The sequence below is a fragment of the Cricetulus griseus genome, chromosome 7 (genome assembly GCF_003668045.3).
Source record: "Cricetulus griseus strain 17A/GY chromosome 7, alternate assembly CriGri-PICRH-1.0, whole genome shotgun sequence".
Taxonomy (NCBI): Eukaryota; Metazoa; Chordata; class Mammalia; order Rodentia; family Cricetidae; genus Cricetulus; species Cricetulus griseus.
The window spans coordinates 13291399-13306727 of record NC_048600.1 but is presented as its reverse complement, the minus strand read 5'-3'; the positions used below and the strand labels follow the sequence as shown (position 1 = coordinate 13306727).

The 15329-nt window shown below is 50.3% G+C and overlaps 1 protein-coding gene across 1 annotated transcript; it reads right to left on the bottom strand.

The window, feature by feature from the left end:
- Positions 1-8910: 8910 nt before the first annotated feature.
- Positions 8911-13279, bottom strand: Slc30a3 (solute carrier family 30 member 3). Its single transcript, XM_035447904.1, has 7 exons — positions 13105-13279; positions 12251-12397; positions 12007-12160; positions 11267-11465; positions 10938-11043; positions 10590-10724; positions 8911-9713 (listed from the first exon to the last, which is right to left on the bottom strand). The coding sequence occupies exons 1-7, from the start codon at positions 13232-13234 to the stop codon at positions 9565-9567; spliced, it is 1020 nt and encodes a 339-aa protein (XP_035303795.1). The 5' UTR covers positions 13235-13279; the 3' UTR covers positions 8911-9564.
- Between the last annotated feature and the right edge of the window lie 2050 nt (positions 13280-15329).

Below are 15329 nucleotides of genomic sequence, written 5' to 3'. Positions count from 1 at the left end.
GGGTTGAAAGTGATAGCATGTATAGAATTCCTTTCCAGTACTTTGCTCTGCTTGTAAGACTGGAGATCATTAGACCAGCACAGATTCTTGCAGAGTTTGGAGCCATCCTGTGTGGAAGCAGTGCTTGCTGCCAAGTGGCATGCATGTTCTCCCCAGTTGCTAAGTGGTGGGAGGTGTTCCTGCCCTGCTTGCTTTGGCTCCCCTGATCATAACACAGCTCTAAATTGAATAAACTCCCCATACAACCAGAAGTTAGGTCTTATTATACTGGGAAATAAAATGAAAGCAGCTATTAGCAAAGAAAACATTTTAATAAGCTCCATCTTTTTTTCTCCATTCACTGAGAAGCCACCCTGGGTGTACCATGTGATTCTCACTTACTGCCAGAAGTCAGTTTCCTGACCTCAATACTGAAGACATTTGACCTATTGTGTGTGTGTGTAACAGCACTGCTGTGTCAGGTACTAACCTAAGCACTTTGCAGATGCTAGTGTTTCTTCAGTTATTTTGGATGAATCCTTCAAATCTCTCCATCCTTTGAGTGACACCTGTCACTTACCTCCAACTCACAATTTTAGTTCAGAAAATGGCCTCAAAGTCAGTGGCCCTATGGGGCTCTGCTGTGACCCACAATTCACCACTAGCATGGTGATGCCTGAGACCTTCGAAGAGTTTGAAATTTCCCACAAAAAAGTGGCAGGAATATGACCCTTTATCACTGTCCCAGAGATGATAGGGGCATTGGCTGGTGGGAGCTGAACTTGTGGGGGAGGCAGCATCAGGAAGAGATCTCGGAGAAGCAGTCAGTCAGGAGCTTGCAGCAAGCTTAGATGGTGAAGTGAAGAACCAAACCAAGCCTTCTGAATGTGGGTACCAGCTAGGAGGCCAGGGCAGTCTGTGGGACCTCTAACAGTGGAGCCAGTGTTTATCCCTAGAGCACAAATGGACTTTGGGAGCCCGTTCCCTATGGAGGGGTACTATTGCAGCCCAGATACATGAAAGAGGGCCTAGGCCCTCCCCCAAATGATGTGACGGACTTTGATGGTCCCCGTGGAGGGCCTCACTATCCTTGGGGAGTGGGTTGGGGGGGGTCAGTGAGGAGGATGGGAGGGTGAGGGAATGAGGGGGTTGATATGTAAATAAGAGTACCTCTGAAAAAGATTAAGCAGATAAGGCCAATATAAGAATTATGTGCAGATTTCTATGTAAACATAGAATGGTCTAGCAGAATAAATTTGATGTAATAATTAAGAAAAAAAAGATGGTAGGGGCCAGTTGTGGCACAGGCTGGTCTGTTAGCTGAAGAGGCCAAGGCAGGATCATGAGTTCAAGGCCACCTTTGGTTCTACTCAAAGTAGCCAGGTATATTGGTCACACCTTTAATCCCAGCACTTGAGAGACAGGCAGGTGGATCTCTCTGAGTTTGAGGTCAGCCTGGTCTACATAAGGAGTTTAGCCAGCCAAGGCTACATACTGAGACCCTGTCTGGCTAAAAAAAAACAAACAAACCACGCAGGGGCTGGGAAAACAGTTTAGGGATTACAAGTACTGGTGGCCTTGTAAGGGTTTTAATCGTAGCACTCACATGGCAGCCAGGAGTAGGGGTGATGCTCTCTTGTGGCCTCCACGGGCACTGTAGGCATGTGGTACACAGCTGTACATACATGTAAGCAAAATACCCATACACATAATTTTTTTTTTTTTTTTGCAACAGGGTCTCAACCGTAGCTCTAGCTGGCCTGGAACTCAGAGATCTGCCTGCCTCTGCCTCCCCACTGCTGGGATTAAAGATGTGTGCTACACACCTGGCATAAAAAAAAAAAAAAAAAAAAAAAAAAAACCTTTGAAGGTCTGGCTGAGATGGGGCACTGGAGGGACGGCTCAGTGGTTAAGACTGCTCTTACAGATCCCAAGTCTGGTTCCCAGCCCACATCTATGTCAGGTGACTCATAGCTGCTTGTAACGACGGCTCCATTTGGTCTCTGTGGGCACTCTGCACTTATATGCACAGATGACTGTTTAAAATAAAGTATTTGAGCCGGGCGTTGGTGGCGCACGCCTTTAATCCCAGCACTTGGGAGGCAGAGTGAGTTCGAGGCCAGCCTGGTCTCCAGAGCGAGTGCCAGGATAGGCTCCAAAGCTACACAGAGAAACCCTGTCTCAAAAAACCAAAAATAAATAAAATAAATGAATAATAATAATAATAAATATTTGGAGCTGGAGGGATTGTCTGGTGGTTAAGAGCACACATTACTCTTCCAGAGGACCAGCGTTTGATTCCCAGAACCCATATAAAGCAGCTCACAACTGCTGTTGAAAGATTTTAGTTTGCTGAGAGAAAAAGTTTTGAAAGATTTTAGTTCACAGAGAGAAAAAGTTTCTCACAGGCCTTCGCCCATTACAGGGAAGCTGGCCCCAACCCCGGCACATCCTACGGTTTAGATGGGGGCAATCGCCAAGACAACCCTCTTTGGGTCACACCTGGCTGGCCAACAGACAATCACGGACCTTCCAGGGTACGTTCTATGGTTTTTCCTTTGTAGAAAAGCAGGTCACACCTGGGTGACCACTCTAACATGAGATCATACTTTGTAATCAATCACTTTGTGCCCCTTGCCTGTATGCTGATCTGCGTTTTTTTCCTATATAAGGAGCCTGTAACCCTTGCTGGGGTGTGCAGCTTTCCTGATATTGCTGACACCCGAATGCGCATTTGTTCAATAAATCCTCTTGCTTTTGCAGCTCTTGGTCTGGTTTCTGAGTCTCGGGGCTCCTCGGGATTCTGAGGCCCTTAGGGGTCTGGGGGTCTTTCACTGTAACTCCAGCTCCAGGGAGTTATCCAGGGTCACCCACACATATGTGACATACATTTATACACACACAATTAAAATAATAATAAAAAATTAGAAATGGCATGGATGGGCTGGGAAGAAAACTCAGACAGAAAAGTGCTTGTCTTGCAAACATGAGGACCCAAATTCAATTCCCAGAACCCATGTAGTTTGTTAGTTTTGTTCTAAGTGTGTAGCTCTAGCTGTCCTGGAATTCACTCTGTTGACTAGGCTGGCCTCGAACTCATAGAGAACCACCTGCCTCTGCCTCCTGAGTGCTGGGATTAAAGGCATGCACTATCAGTGCCCAGTTAAAGTCTGAATCTTTGTGTGTGTGTGCGTGTGCGCGCGAGTATACAATGTTCTGCCTGCATGTATGCCTGCAGGCCAGAAGCAGGCACCAGATCTCACTACAGATGGTTGTGAGCTACCTTGTGGTTGCTGAGAATTGAACTCAGGACCTCTGAGCCATCTCTCCAGCCCCTAAAGTCTGAATCTTAAAGAGTGGGTAAAGAACCGAGAAGAAAGTCTTGCAAGGTGGCTGGACTGGAGGTGGCATCACATCCTGGTGTAGGCTGGAGGTGACAGATGAACAGTTGTCAGTTCAGTGTTTTATGGTGGGAAGGTGGGTGAGCACCAATTCTCACCCCAGTTACTGAGGGCCTGGTTTAGAAGCTGACATTAGCTGCAAAGAGACCAAGATAAGAGAAGTACAGGAACCACAACCTCAGATTGCTTAGGAAAGGCTAGGAGAAACTTCAATAAACCCAAGGAGATTTATTGGTCACTAGACCTGTACCAAGGGGAAGCAGGGTCCAGGATAGGCCTAAGGAAGGACATGTCACCCACCATGGAGGGTCTTATGTAAATGACTACCTCCCAGAAAGTGGGGTGGTGGGGTGTGGTCAGCATGTAAGAAAGTGGATTATTGGGCTGGAGAGATGGCTCAGAGGTTAAGAGCACTGACTGCTCTTCCAGAGGTCCTGAGTTCAATTCCCAGCAACCACATGGTGGCTCACAACCATCCGTTATGAGATCTGGTGCCCTCTTCTGGTGTACAGATATATATGCAAGCAGAATGTTGTATACATGATAAATAAATAAAATCTTAAAAAAAAAAAAAAGAAAGAAAGAAAGAAAGAAAGTGGCTTATTGGCTGGGTATTGTCCTGACAGCTGGGGATGGGCCAATGGCTCCTTCTATCCATTCCTTCACCAGCAGTCCTGCTGAGCATTTGCTAGGAGCCAGGCTGGGAGCATCCTTCAAGGACCGTACCACACAGGGCAGCCTCCCCACCATCACCTCCCAGAAGTCTTTAATGGTCTAGACCTGGTCCAGGAAGTAGGTAGAGGGGGGGAGAGCAGGGATCTTCATGCACTGTAGGGTAAGAGAAAAGTGAATTTGCTGGTGTGGGCGCTAAAATCTGCTCACTTGGGGAAGCTTCACTGTGCCTTCTTCCCTGTGTTTGGTCCCTTTTCTTTCTCCCTGTTTTTGGCCACAGTCCTTTTTAAGTTAGTGCCTCGTTGCTGGGCTTAAGGAAACAGAATAGGACAGGGTGTTAGGTCTGTTTAGGTGAGGGAAACTCCCCAGCCTGATGGCTGCTTGTCTTCAGGGAGAGGGTGGGGATGAGACTGGCCTGGGGAGGACAGGCGCTCTCAGCTGTCCCCCAATCTCCCCCAATCTCCCCCATCTTCCCATCACTTCCCCACACACTTCCTCTCCTCTAGACAACAGGATCCAGTTTGCCGGTAGGATCTTGGGTGACCACAACTGCATCTGTAGACTCAGGCTTTGCATCAGCTGGGTCTGCATCTTCTCAGCGCCCTTTGGAACATGTGCTGATGGGAAGGACTTGGGCTCTGGCCGGGAACAGTGAGGCCTGCCTAATTGGGTGAAAGGAGGCTCTTGAGTTGAGAATGGAGGAAGAGGTAAGAGGACCTGCCAGGAATAGGAGCAGCAGCGTTTTGGGTTTTCCCATCCCACTGAAATTCCCTTCAACTCTGGCAACCCAGCTGCTGTCACAGCACCAGCCGCGGGGGGGCGCTGCTCCCCGACTGTCTAGCTCCCGGATGCCAGTTTGCCATAGCCCCCCCTTCAGACTAGTCTGTAGTGAAGTTCCTGAGAGGGGCTGGGAGTGGATAAGGCTTTGTGAGCCGACCATCCTGACAGGCTGAGTCTTGGCCTGTGGCTCACATACGCAGTCAGGCTCTGGGAGTCCCCATGAGAAAGGCAGGTACTGTCTTTCTGCCCTGGTGTCTCCGAAGCCTTCTACACCCCACAGCCTCAGCTTCACTTGGTCTTTTGAACACATCTGCCACACTTTCGCAAGTCAAGCCCAGCTCCCTGCCTGTCCCCCTCATCCTTGCTAGGCTTCAGTTCTGGCCCCTCTCTGGCTGGCAGATCCTTCTCTTCCCCAGTTATTCAGCTGCCTAGGGATGCATGTGTTCTCTCAAGCCTCTCCTACCCACTCCCCCTTTAGCTCTGTCCCCTTGCCTCTCCACCATCATGCATTTTATCAGCAGAGACAGGTACCTGGAGGAAGGGACTTCCAGATAAGCAAGTGGCTTGGAGAATAATAGAAGGTACAATGGCAGCTCTGCAGATAAGGGTTTCCTGGGCTCCCTTGGGAAGGTGTGCCCATGGAGAATGCCTCTTTGTTTTTGGCTTTGTTTTGTTTTGTTCTGTTTTGTTTTGTTTGTATAGTCCTTACTGTCCTGAAACTCACTCTGTAGACCAGGCTGATGTTGGTCTCAAACTCACAGGGATCTGCCTGCCTCTACCTCCTGAGTGCTGGGGAAAAGGTGTGTGACACTGGGGACTGATTTCTTGGAAACTCTATCCATGACAAAGCAAAGTTTAAATCTCAACTCTGGCAGCTACTGAGTTGTGTGACCAGCCTCAGTTTCCCTATTTGTAACATGCAAACACTACTACTTCAGTCCTCTGCACAGAGCTTCAAATCAATACAGTTGGTTCCTCTCTGCTTCCTGGGTTTTACCCCATAGCTAATACCTTTTTGTACATACATACCCTCCATATACCAGGCATGCTTAAATCCACAGTGTCAGGGAATCCTTATGTTACCACTGGGAAAGCTGAAAGGTAGGGAGGCAGTGACCAGAGTTTGTAGAAGCTAACAGTGGGACTGGCCCCAGAGCCCCAGGTCTGGAAGCACCAGGGCAGCAAGTGGCTGGAGGAGAGACAGCCAGTGCTTTAAGGGTCTGGAGTGGGACGGGAGGCTGGGCTGTGCTCCTGCCCCATCATCACCCAGATCACAAGCAGATGATTTCAAGGAGTCCTCTCAGACCCTTATGTAGGGTATCTGCTGGTGCATCCGGCTCCCTCTCCTGTCCCAGACATCTCAGGCGCTAGGTACATGGTCTCTTTGTGTCCTAAGCACACCGCTCTCTCTTGTCCCAGGCATCTCAAGCGCTGGGTACATGGTCTCTTTGTGTCCTGAGCACACCACTCTCTCCTGTACCAGGCATCTCAGGCGCTGGGTACATGGTCTCTTTGTGTCCTGAGCATCCCGCTCCCTCTCCTGTACCAGGCATCTCAGGCGCTGGGTACATGGTCTCTTTGTGTCCTGAGCATCCGGCTCCCTCTCCTGTACCAGGTATCTCAGGCGCTGGGTACATGGTCTCTTTGTGTCCTGAGCATCCCACTCCTACTCCTGCAGGCATCTCAGGCAGCAGCAGATTAAAGCTATTTCACAGGGTGATCATTTCCACCCCTTCCCTACTCTCCATTCCTCTCTATTTCCCCACTCATCCCCACCCCCACCCTGTCACTTGGGGCCTGTAATCAATGAGACGGAAAATGAGAAAGTGTCAGGAGCTAGCAAAGCATGGAGAGCAGCTGGGGTAGTCCCTGCATCATGCCTGAGTGGGTGGACCCCAGCCTTTCACCCCCAGCTCTGGTTCCAAACCATCCATTGCTGCCATCCGCTAAGTGCCCAGCCGGATGTCAATAAGGAGGCCTACTGTCAACGTGTCCAAAAGCCTCATCTCTAAAATGTCATGAAACCCATGAGTGTTGCTGCAGGAAAATGTGTCCAGGATGCATGTCAAAACAGCTGACACCATGGCTTCTATAAAGGGATCCTATTTATGTCGTTATAGATATTGGTATGCACACAAGAAGCAGGGCTGAGTAGCAGTTACTCCTGGGAGTAAGTACAGAAAATACTCACTTTCCCTTTGTTGAACCCCAATAAGGATATGTTGCTTTTATAATTAAAAAATAACTTTAGGATAAAGTATTTCCATTATGGGGAGAATTGACTCACAGAAACATGAATGGGCTAATGAAAATGACTAGGGACTGGGCTTTGGGATGAAACTCTATCAACCCAGGGAGAAAGGGTCCGCTAACTTCTGCTGCTCCAAAGCACGGGTCTAACACCAAAGCATAGAGTTTGTTTTTTGGTTTTTTTGCTTTTTGTTTTTCGAGACAGGTTTTTTTCTGTGTAGCTTTGGAGCCTATCCTAGCACTCCCTCTGGGAGACCAGGCTGGCCTCAAACTCACAGAGATCCACCTGCCTCTGCCTCCCGAGTGCTGGGATTAAAGGCAAGCGCCACCAGCGCCCGGCAAGAATTTGCTTTTTTAAGAGCTAGCAGGACATAGTGGCTCAAGACTATAATGCTAGCACTTGGGAGGCAGAGGCAGGAGGACTAAGAGTTTAAGGTTAGCTATATAAGTGAGAGCCTACTCTCCCACTCCCCCAAGTGGCAGAGAGAGAGAGAGAGAGAGAGAGAGAGAGAGAGAGAGAGACAGAGAGAGACAGAGAGAGACAGAGAGAGACAGAGAGAGACAGAGAGAGACAGAGAGAGACAGAGGGAGAGAGACAAAGAGCACACACTGGTGCTGTAGCTCACTTAAGAGTTCTTGTCTCACACACATGAAGCCCTGGCTTTGACTCCTAGCATGCACCTTATAAAACTTGTGGTAGCCCATGCTTGCAATCTTAGCACTCAGGAAGTGGAGATGGGAGATTCAAAATGTTTAAGGTTATCCTTGGCTACACAGTGAGTTCAAGGCCAGCCTGGACTGCATGAGACTGTTTAAAAAATGAGACAGGTAGTGCATGCCTTTAATCCCAACACTCAAGAGGCAGAGGCAGGAGGATCTTTGAGTTCAAGGCTAGCCTGGTCTACAGGGTGAGTTCTGGGACAGCCAGGAAATCCTGTCTAAAAAACCAAGAGACAGACAGAGGTTTTTTTTGTTTTGTTTTGTTTGTTTGTTTTTTTGATTTTTCGAGACAGGATTTCTCTGTGACTTTGGAGGCTGTCCTGGAACTAGCTCTTGTAGACCAGGCTGGTCTTGAACTCACAGAGATCTGCCTGCCTCTGCCTCCCAAGTGCTGGGATTAAAAGTGTGCGCCACCACTGCCCGGCGACAGAGTTTTTAAGAGTCTTTGAAATATATGATTTTGGGGGCTGGAGAGATGGCTCAGAGGTTAAGAGCACTGACTGCTCTTCCAGAGGTCCTGAGTTCATTCCCAGCAACCACATGGTGGCTCACAACCATCCGTTATGAGATCTGGTGCCCTCTTCTGGTGTGCAGATGATATACATGGAAGCAGAATGTTGTATACATGATAAATAAATAAAATCTTTAAAAGAAAAAAGAAATATATTATTTTTAAGACAGGAGAGTAAGTGTGAAGAAAACCCTGGTATTCATACAGCCTACACCTGGACACAGAGCTTGCTGCTTTTTCCAGCCCTGCTGACACAGCACAAGGACAAAGCCCACCACGGCCCTGCAGTCTAGCCCCTTTCCCCAAATGGTTCCAGTTTCCCACTAACAGGAGCATGGCCTGGCCTGCTGGAGCTTTCAAGTAAGAACGGCTCTCCAGGGTCACCTCCTACAGCCCTGCTCTGCTCACCACGGGGTTTTTCTGTGTCAAGAGCCCAGACTGAAAAAGCTAGGAGAGGCTGGTGGCTTTTGGCCCCCATCTGAATCTATCCATGGATAGGGACAGAAGATGACTCTGAAGGGCCAGGAGGGCCGTGGGTGGTCATTCCATGTTCCACTTCTGAAGAGTCACAGAGTACAGAAATGCAGTTAGATATAAGTTTATTGGTGGAGCTGCAATGGAGTCCTCCCTCTCCCTAGGGGAAAGCTGAGGCTACAGCACCAACAGAGGGATGGACAGACAGATCCCTAAATGGACACACAGGTACAGCAGACTCACAGGGACCAGCACAGCCACACAGGCACAAAGACACACAGGCCACAGCATCAAAGAACACACATACACAACAGACAAAACCACAGGACTAGGGCACACAAACAAAGTGCAGGCTTTGGGGCCCCTGCATAGACAGAGCAAGGAATCACATGGGGAGTGGGCCCCTGATGACCTCCCCAGGCACAGGCACACGAACAGCACACAGACAGGCAGATGTCCCCGCTAGCCAGCCAGCCTGCCACAAGGACACATGAATTGCACAGAAAGGACAAGCATGACTCTCCAGGCCATGTGGAGCAGGAATGGTGGGGCTTCCACACACCCCACACCCCTAAATCGCTTACAGCAATTCAGTGTGACCCCCCCAACACACACTTCCCCTCATACACGCTTTGGTCTTGACCATGGGGGCAGGGGCTGGGGTGTTTGGCAGGTGGAAGATGGAGAGAGGATGGTCCCTTCTGTGATGGGGAGGCAGGTGCTGAGAGTCCAGGGCTGAGCCTAGGCCTGGCAGTGGGGTGAGAGTGGAGCTGAGGCTCAGGCTTGGGGGGGCTCCCGGCAGCGTGGACACCGGGCCATCTCAGACTTGTATCGTTCCACCTGCAGGGTGCAGCTGGAGAATCCAAACCGGGAATAGAGCCGGGATGAGGCTTCAGCCAGGACAGCTTCAGGGTCAGCTGTGGAGTCTGTGGGAGGGTGATAAGAGGCAGCTCAGTCCCCAGGGAGTTGGGCACAGCTGAGGGCTGAGATAAGGAGTGAAGGGGCCCAGGCACAGCATAACCCTGAAGGACTGAACGGGCCTCTTCATTTCCTTCTGCATCACTGCATTATATGAAGAGTGTAAAATTGCAAAGAAAACGTGAGAGACTCACACCAATTGGCAGTGCGAGGTTACCTATTCCTGCCTCTGAGCTGGATAGCTCAGTGGCCACACCATCGTCTTTCCAGGACAAGCCAGATGTTAAGCATTCTACGCCACTGTCCCTCTCCAGTTACCATCCAACATCCCACAAGTTATGATATTTTTGGCATCCAAATTGCATGCCTCTGATTGCTTCTTGCATCTGGGAGAGACTCAAAAATCCTTTGTCAGCTCATGAGTCACTGTATATATATTTTAATAGTTGAATCATAATGTAGATATAATTTATATTCCGCTTTTTTTTTCCTCAAGCATTATACCACAAACATTTTCCCTAGTTGCCATACAGGCTTCATAATCACCACTCTAAATAGCAATGTAACACCCTAGTGAGTGGGGCTGCCACAGTCACCTAACTACATCCTGGAGGTACCGGGTCCCCATGCTACTTCAGAGATGATACTGCAGTGCCCAGGCCTCTTCGTCTCCAGACTGTGTGTATGCATCAGAGAGAAAACCAAAACAGGCAAGCTATCTCATATGCGAAATCCCAGTGCTCAGGAGGCTGAAGCAGTAGGACCTTAGGGATAGCCTGGGCTACAGTGTGAGACTCAGTCTCAAACAAACAAGCAGTGCCTCGACAGGTGAGGCTATTGCTGCCGGTGGCAGCGGAGGGGCCAATTGTGAAGTGCTGACTCACCGATAGCCAGGTGCGCAGAAACAACATGGTAAGTCAGCGTCAGGGCCCACAGGTGGAGCTCATGGATTGCTCGGACTCCCGGCACTGACAGCAGCGTGTCCCTTACAGGTTCAAACCCCACGCTTTGAGGGGAGCCTGCAACCAATGCCACCACGTTGTTGCCAGGGCCCACCCTGTCCAGCAGCAGCCCCACCAGACTCCACTCTGCCCAGTCGCATTCGCCTCCACCCTGTTGACCCCAGGCCTCTTTCTGGCAATAGCTCCCATGAACCAGCTTTCTCGCACTGTTTTAGGGAGGGGGTAGGATCTGAGGGAGCCCCAGGGTGGGAGTGTCAGTGTTGACTTCACCTTCCATGAGGATGCGGAGAACGTCTCGAAGTGTCGGGGCTGTGGATCCAAGGGCGCAGATAGAGAAGAGGAATGTACTGATGGGGTCAGCCACCTTGTACTGAGGCTGTAGAGGAAGCAACAATGCTTAGAGAAGGCTCTAGGGCCATCTTGGTAAACAGAACCTGAAGGGATCCTGAGACTCACAGAGGGGAAGGAGACAAGGCCCAGAGATGGGAAAGGCTCTGAGCCGCTAGAAGCTGAAGTGAATGAGGAAGGCAGAGAGGAAGCAGGAACGGGATGGGATTCAGAACAGGGGTGGGAGACCAAGGCAGCCTCCGTAGCAGTACCTTGAAGTAGATGAGGATGGAGGCAGCCAGGACCCCCAGGCTCTGAAAGAGGTCTCCCAGCACGTGCACAAAGGCAGCCCGAACACTGGTGTTTCCCAGGGGCAAGGGGTATCCTTGCCCCTCCTCCAGCGGTGCATACTCTGTACCCCTAGACTCATGGCTGTGGGAGGGCGAAGCCTGGTGCAGCACGAAGGCCATTCTGAAGGACAAGGAGAGAAGGTCAGCAGATGGCCTGTCCTTGGCCTCCGCTATAGAACTCACCTGCTTTCCATCCCAGAAGACAGCACTACCTAACAGAAAAGTCACGCTGTCAGGGGCAAAACATACTGGACTTGGGGCCAGAGATGGGGGTTCAGGTCCTGCCCTGCTATTTAAATAGTCAATTGCCCCCCCCCACCCTCACCCCACAGTATCTTTTACAGGATACTACTAAGAGGGAAAGTAGAGCTTATGGATTGATAGACTCAAATAAGATCATATTGATAAAAGTAGGGCCAGTATCCAATAACCCTTCACCAAACATCTCTTGGCTGATTGTCTCTCTCCCACTCCTTTTCAGACACACCCAATGAAGACAATAGAGCTCTCTCTCTCTCTCTCTCTCTCTCTCTCTCTCTCTCTCTCTTTGTGTGTGCGCGCACACACACACACACACACACACACACACACACACAACCATCCTGGAAGAAGACCCTCTCACCCTGGACCCCACCTGGTGCCCACCACACACTGGGACATACAGCATATTGGCACAGACGGCGATGCTGGCGGTAATCAGCATGGCTCCCCCCTCGATGTGGTAGTCACTGTGCAGCAGGCGGATGAAGGCCAGGTACAGCAGGATGCCAGTGACCATCCAGAGGGAGAACACAGAGGCCAAAGCCCCCAGAGTCTCTGCAGGGGAAGACAAGCTGTTGGGTCAGGGCCCTCAGGCACAGACATGGCTGAGGGGGGAGGGTAGCACCAAGTCATGCAGGGCATTACCTGAGCGGTGCCAGCCGAAGGTCATGATTCGAGTGGCTGGCCGAGTGGAGAGCCAAAGGGAGAAGAGGCTGCCCATCATGCTGCCTACATCTGCCAGCAAGTGAGCGGCATCGGTCATAATGGCCAAGCTATGTGCCAAATACCCACCTGCAAGGTGTGGGGGAGAATGGAGAGCCTGGGATTCTAGAAAATACGCAGCATGTGTGCAATGGGTATGGAAAAGGGGGGGGGGCACCAAAAAGAGACTCAAGTTTTCTCAGGTGCGAAGATTACAAGTATTTAGCCGGGCAGTGGTGGTGTACGCCTTTAACCCCTGCACTTGGGAGGCAGAGGCAGGTGGATCTCTGTGAGTTCAAGACCAGCCTGGTCTACAAGAGCTAGTTCCAGAATGGCCTCCAAAGCCACAGAGAAACCCTGTCCCGAAAAAACCAGAAAAAAAAAAAGATTGCAAATATTTATTTTATTTGTTACTATTTTTTCTTTTTTTTGTTTTGTTTTGTTTTGTTTTTCAAGACAGGGTTTCTTTGTGTAGCCCTAGCTGTCCTGGAACTCACAGAGATCTGCCTGCCTCTGCCTCCCAAGTGCTGGAATTAAAGGTATGCACCACCACACCAGCTGATCATGGGTATTTTTCTAGTCTTTCCATAATAATAAAAATTTGATTTTTATAACAAGAGAACAGGCCAGTTCACACAGAGCCTGGCCCACAAACCCCATGCAGGTTCATCCTGAATTCCCACTTGGCACCCTATCCTCCACAGTCCCTCCCAGCCCTTCTCTTTCTCTGCTTCTCCACCCAGGAGCACTGGGTCTTGGTACAGAGCTGGTGAGACTGGAGGGTGTCCCCAACTTACCAACCACCTCCCCAGCCATGAAGATGACACACACAGCGCAGGCGGCACACAGCTGCCTCCGCGCCCGCAGCCTCTCAGGAGAGAGGTCTGCCCCCGGCATGCGGTCCTTATGGCAGTGGTGGAAGGCCATCCCCTCAAGTTTGGGCTCCTCAGGGAGTGGCTCTGAGGGCTCTGCAAAGAGACTGAGGCAGGCAACATGGTCACCCTTGAGCCTGACCACAGAACTGGCCTGGTCACTCACAGGATGACAGACCCCGGGGCCTGCCTGAGCAGATGGGCGCATCTCTGCCCCTTTCCTTCACTAGACCCAATCATGCCTAAAGCTTTGAGGGTATATGGGGGCTCACATGAACACTCAAACCCATGCTTTCTCTCCTCCCATACACAGGGCCATAGAATCCCATATCTGAAAAGTAAAGTCTAATGTTTTAACACATGGATGTGAAAATGCAAGGCCCAGGGTGGGAAAGCACTAACAGGGGCCACACAGCGGGCAGGTGGTGGAGCTGGGACTAGATACTGACCAAATTCCTATACTATGAGAGGCACCCCAGGAATGCAAAACGAATGGCCACTCTTCCTGAATGGTGAGAGCTCTTGGTGAATGGAACAAATGTGGACTAGACACGATGACACACAGCAGGAGGCAGATGCTGCTGTTGGAGGAATTCTGGTGCTCTCAAGTGAGTTCTAGTGGGGAGATCACAGAAACCACATGAGGAGAGCCTTGAAAAATCGGGAGGATTTTGACAGAGACAGCCAAAGTGCCAGAGGAGCACGAAAGAAAGAAGGTATGATGGCATGGCACCCACAAACCCACTTCATGCATCTCTCTTAGCCTTGCTCAAATGCCTTCGTCTCCAAACCCTGTCTGTCCCTTCCTCTCAAGCCAGGAGATACAAGTGAGATCCTTTGAAAGGGGAGTGGAAACTGGCATGATGACTCATGCCTGCCACCCCTGCACATAGGAAGCTGAGGCAGGAGGATCAAGAGTTGAAAGTTAGCTTTGAACACATATGAGGGGAGCAAGGAGGGTTGTCACAGGAGGGGAGGTTTCTACCTGCTACAGCCGGGGTGGTAGTGACAGGAGCAATGGATTTATAGTCCAGCTCATGCTTCCTGGAGCCCTGTATGCACACACATCCCTTGACAACAGGGATGGGCCTTACCTAGTGATGCCACAGGTAGGACTCAAACTGCTCCCACTGTCCTTCCCGGACCCCAGCAAGGAAAAAACAAAATAAAGGCCCTAATACAGAAGACAGTCCTGAAACACAGGTGTAACAAGGATCCCTGTGGGAAAATGAGGGCTCTGAACTAGACAGACCGCAGCAGGAAATGGGAAGGGGCACTGACAGCTATCTGACTCGAAAGAACACTGCTGAAGGGCAGAGCAGAGGCTGGGGCTTCAGTGGCTACAAAGTGGAAAGGTAGGTTTATGTCTGAATGAAAAGCCTCTTCCCAGACTGAGGATGAGTATGCATGATTCTGGTGTTCTCAGAAGAGACAGGGAAAGACAGTGGCTTTAGAACCCATCCATCCTTGCTTGTTCCATGAGGCATGGCAAGCAGTATCCAACACAAGGAGCCCCAGTCTGGTGGGGGACAAATGCATGACATGACTTCTAACAGGGGCAGGCTGGGGGGTGGTGGTGTTCAGAACAAATCACTTTGAGACACAGGGGAGGGAGTGACTGGCTTTCATGGGGACATGGAGGGCATCATAGGAAGTCCCAAGCCATGGACAAGCTCCTGACAGGTGGAATTACAATGGTGAGGTATACAGCTTGGCATGTAAGCGTGGTGCCAGGTGAAGGCCTGAGAAAAAGGCTCAAAGGAAGTAGACAAGGAGACCCACTGGTTGACAGAGAAAGTCTCTTCATGTTGAAATGACCTTGATGGTAGAGGGTGGGGGAGAGGACATAGAAGAGTCTAGAATGGATCTGGCTGGATGCTCTGCCAGGCACAGTATCCTCTGATACTGTGAGGGTCAGGGAAACAGGCAGAGCCTTGGAAAATCCTGCAGGATTTGGTGACTAATGGTCATATGAGGATGAAAATGGTCCAGGAGATGAAGATGCAATCTGAAGAGGAAACAGATGCTGGGCAGTTTGGAGGCTGTAGCAAGACATCTTCCTCGGGCTTGTAAGGCATAACACAACCAACCAGCCATCAATGTAGCCACCCATCAACAGGCTGCCTCCTTTTGTTTGGCATCAAGTGGGC

Coding starts and splice junctions, on each gene's coding strand:
- Slc30a3 (XM_035447904.1), bottom strand. CDS start 13,234: ATGGCCTTCCACCACTGCCATAAGGACCGCATGCCGGGGGCAGACCTC. Junction 11,466..12,006: donor GCCGTCTGTGCCAATATGCT/GTATGTCCCAGT, acceptor CTTGTCCTTCAG/AATGGCCTTCGTGCTGCACC. Junction 10,725..10,937: donor TCTCCGCATCCTCATGGAAG/GTGAAGTCAACA, acceptor CATTGGTTGCAG/GCTCCCCTCAAAGCGTGGGG.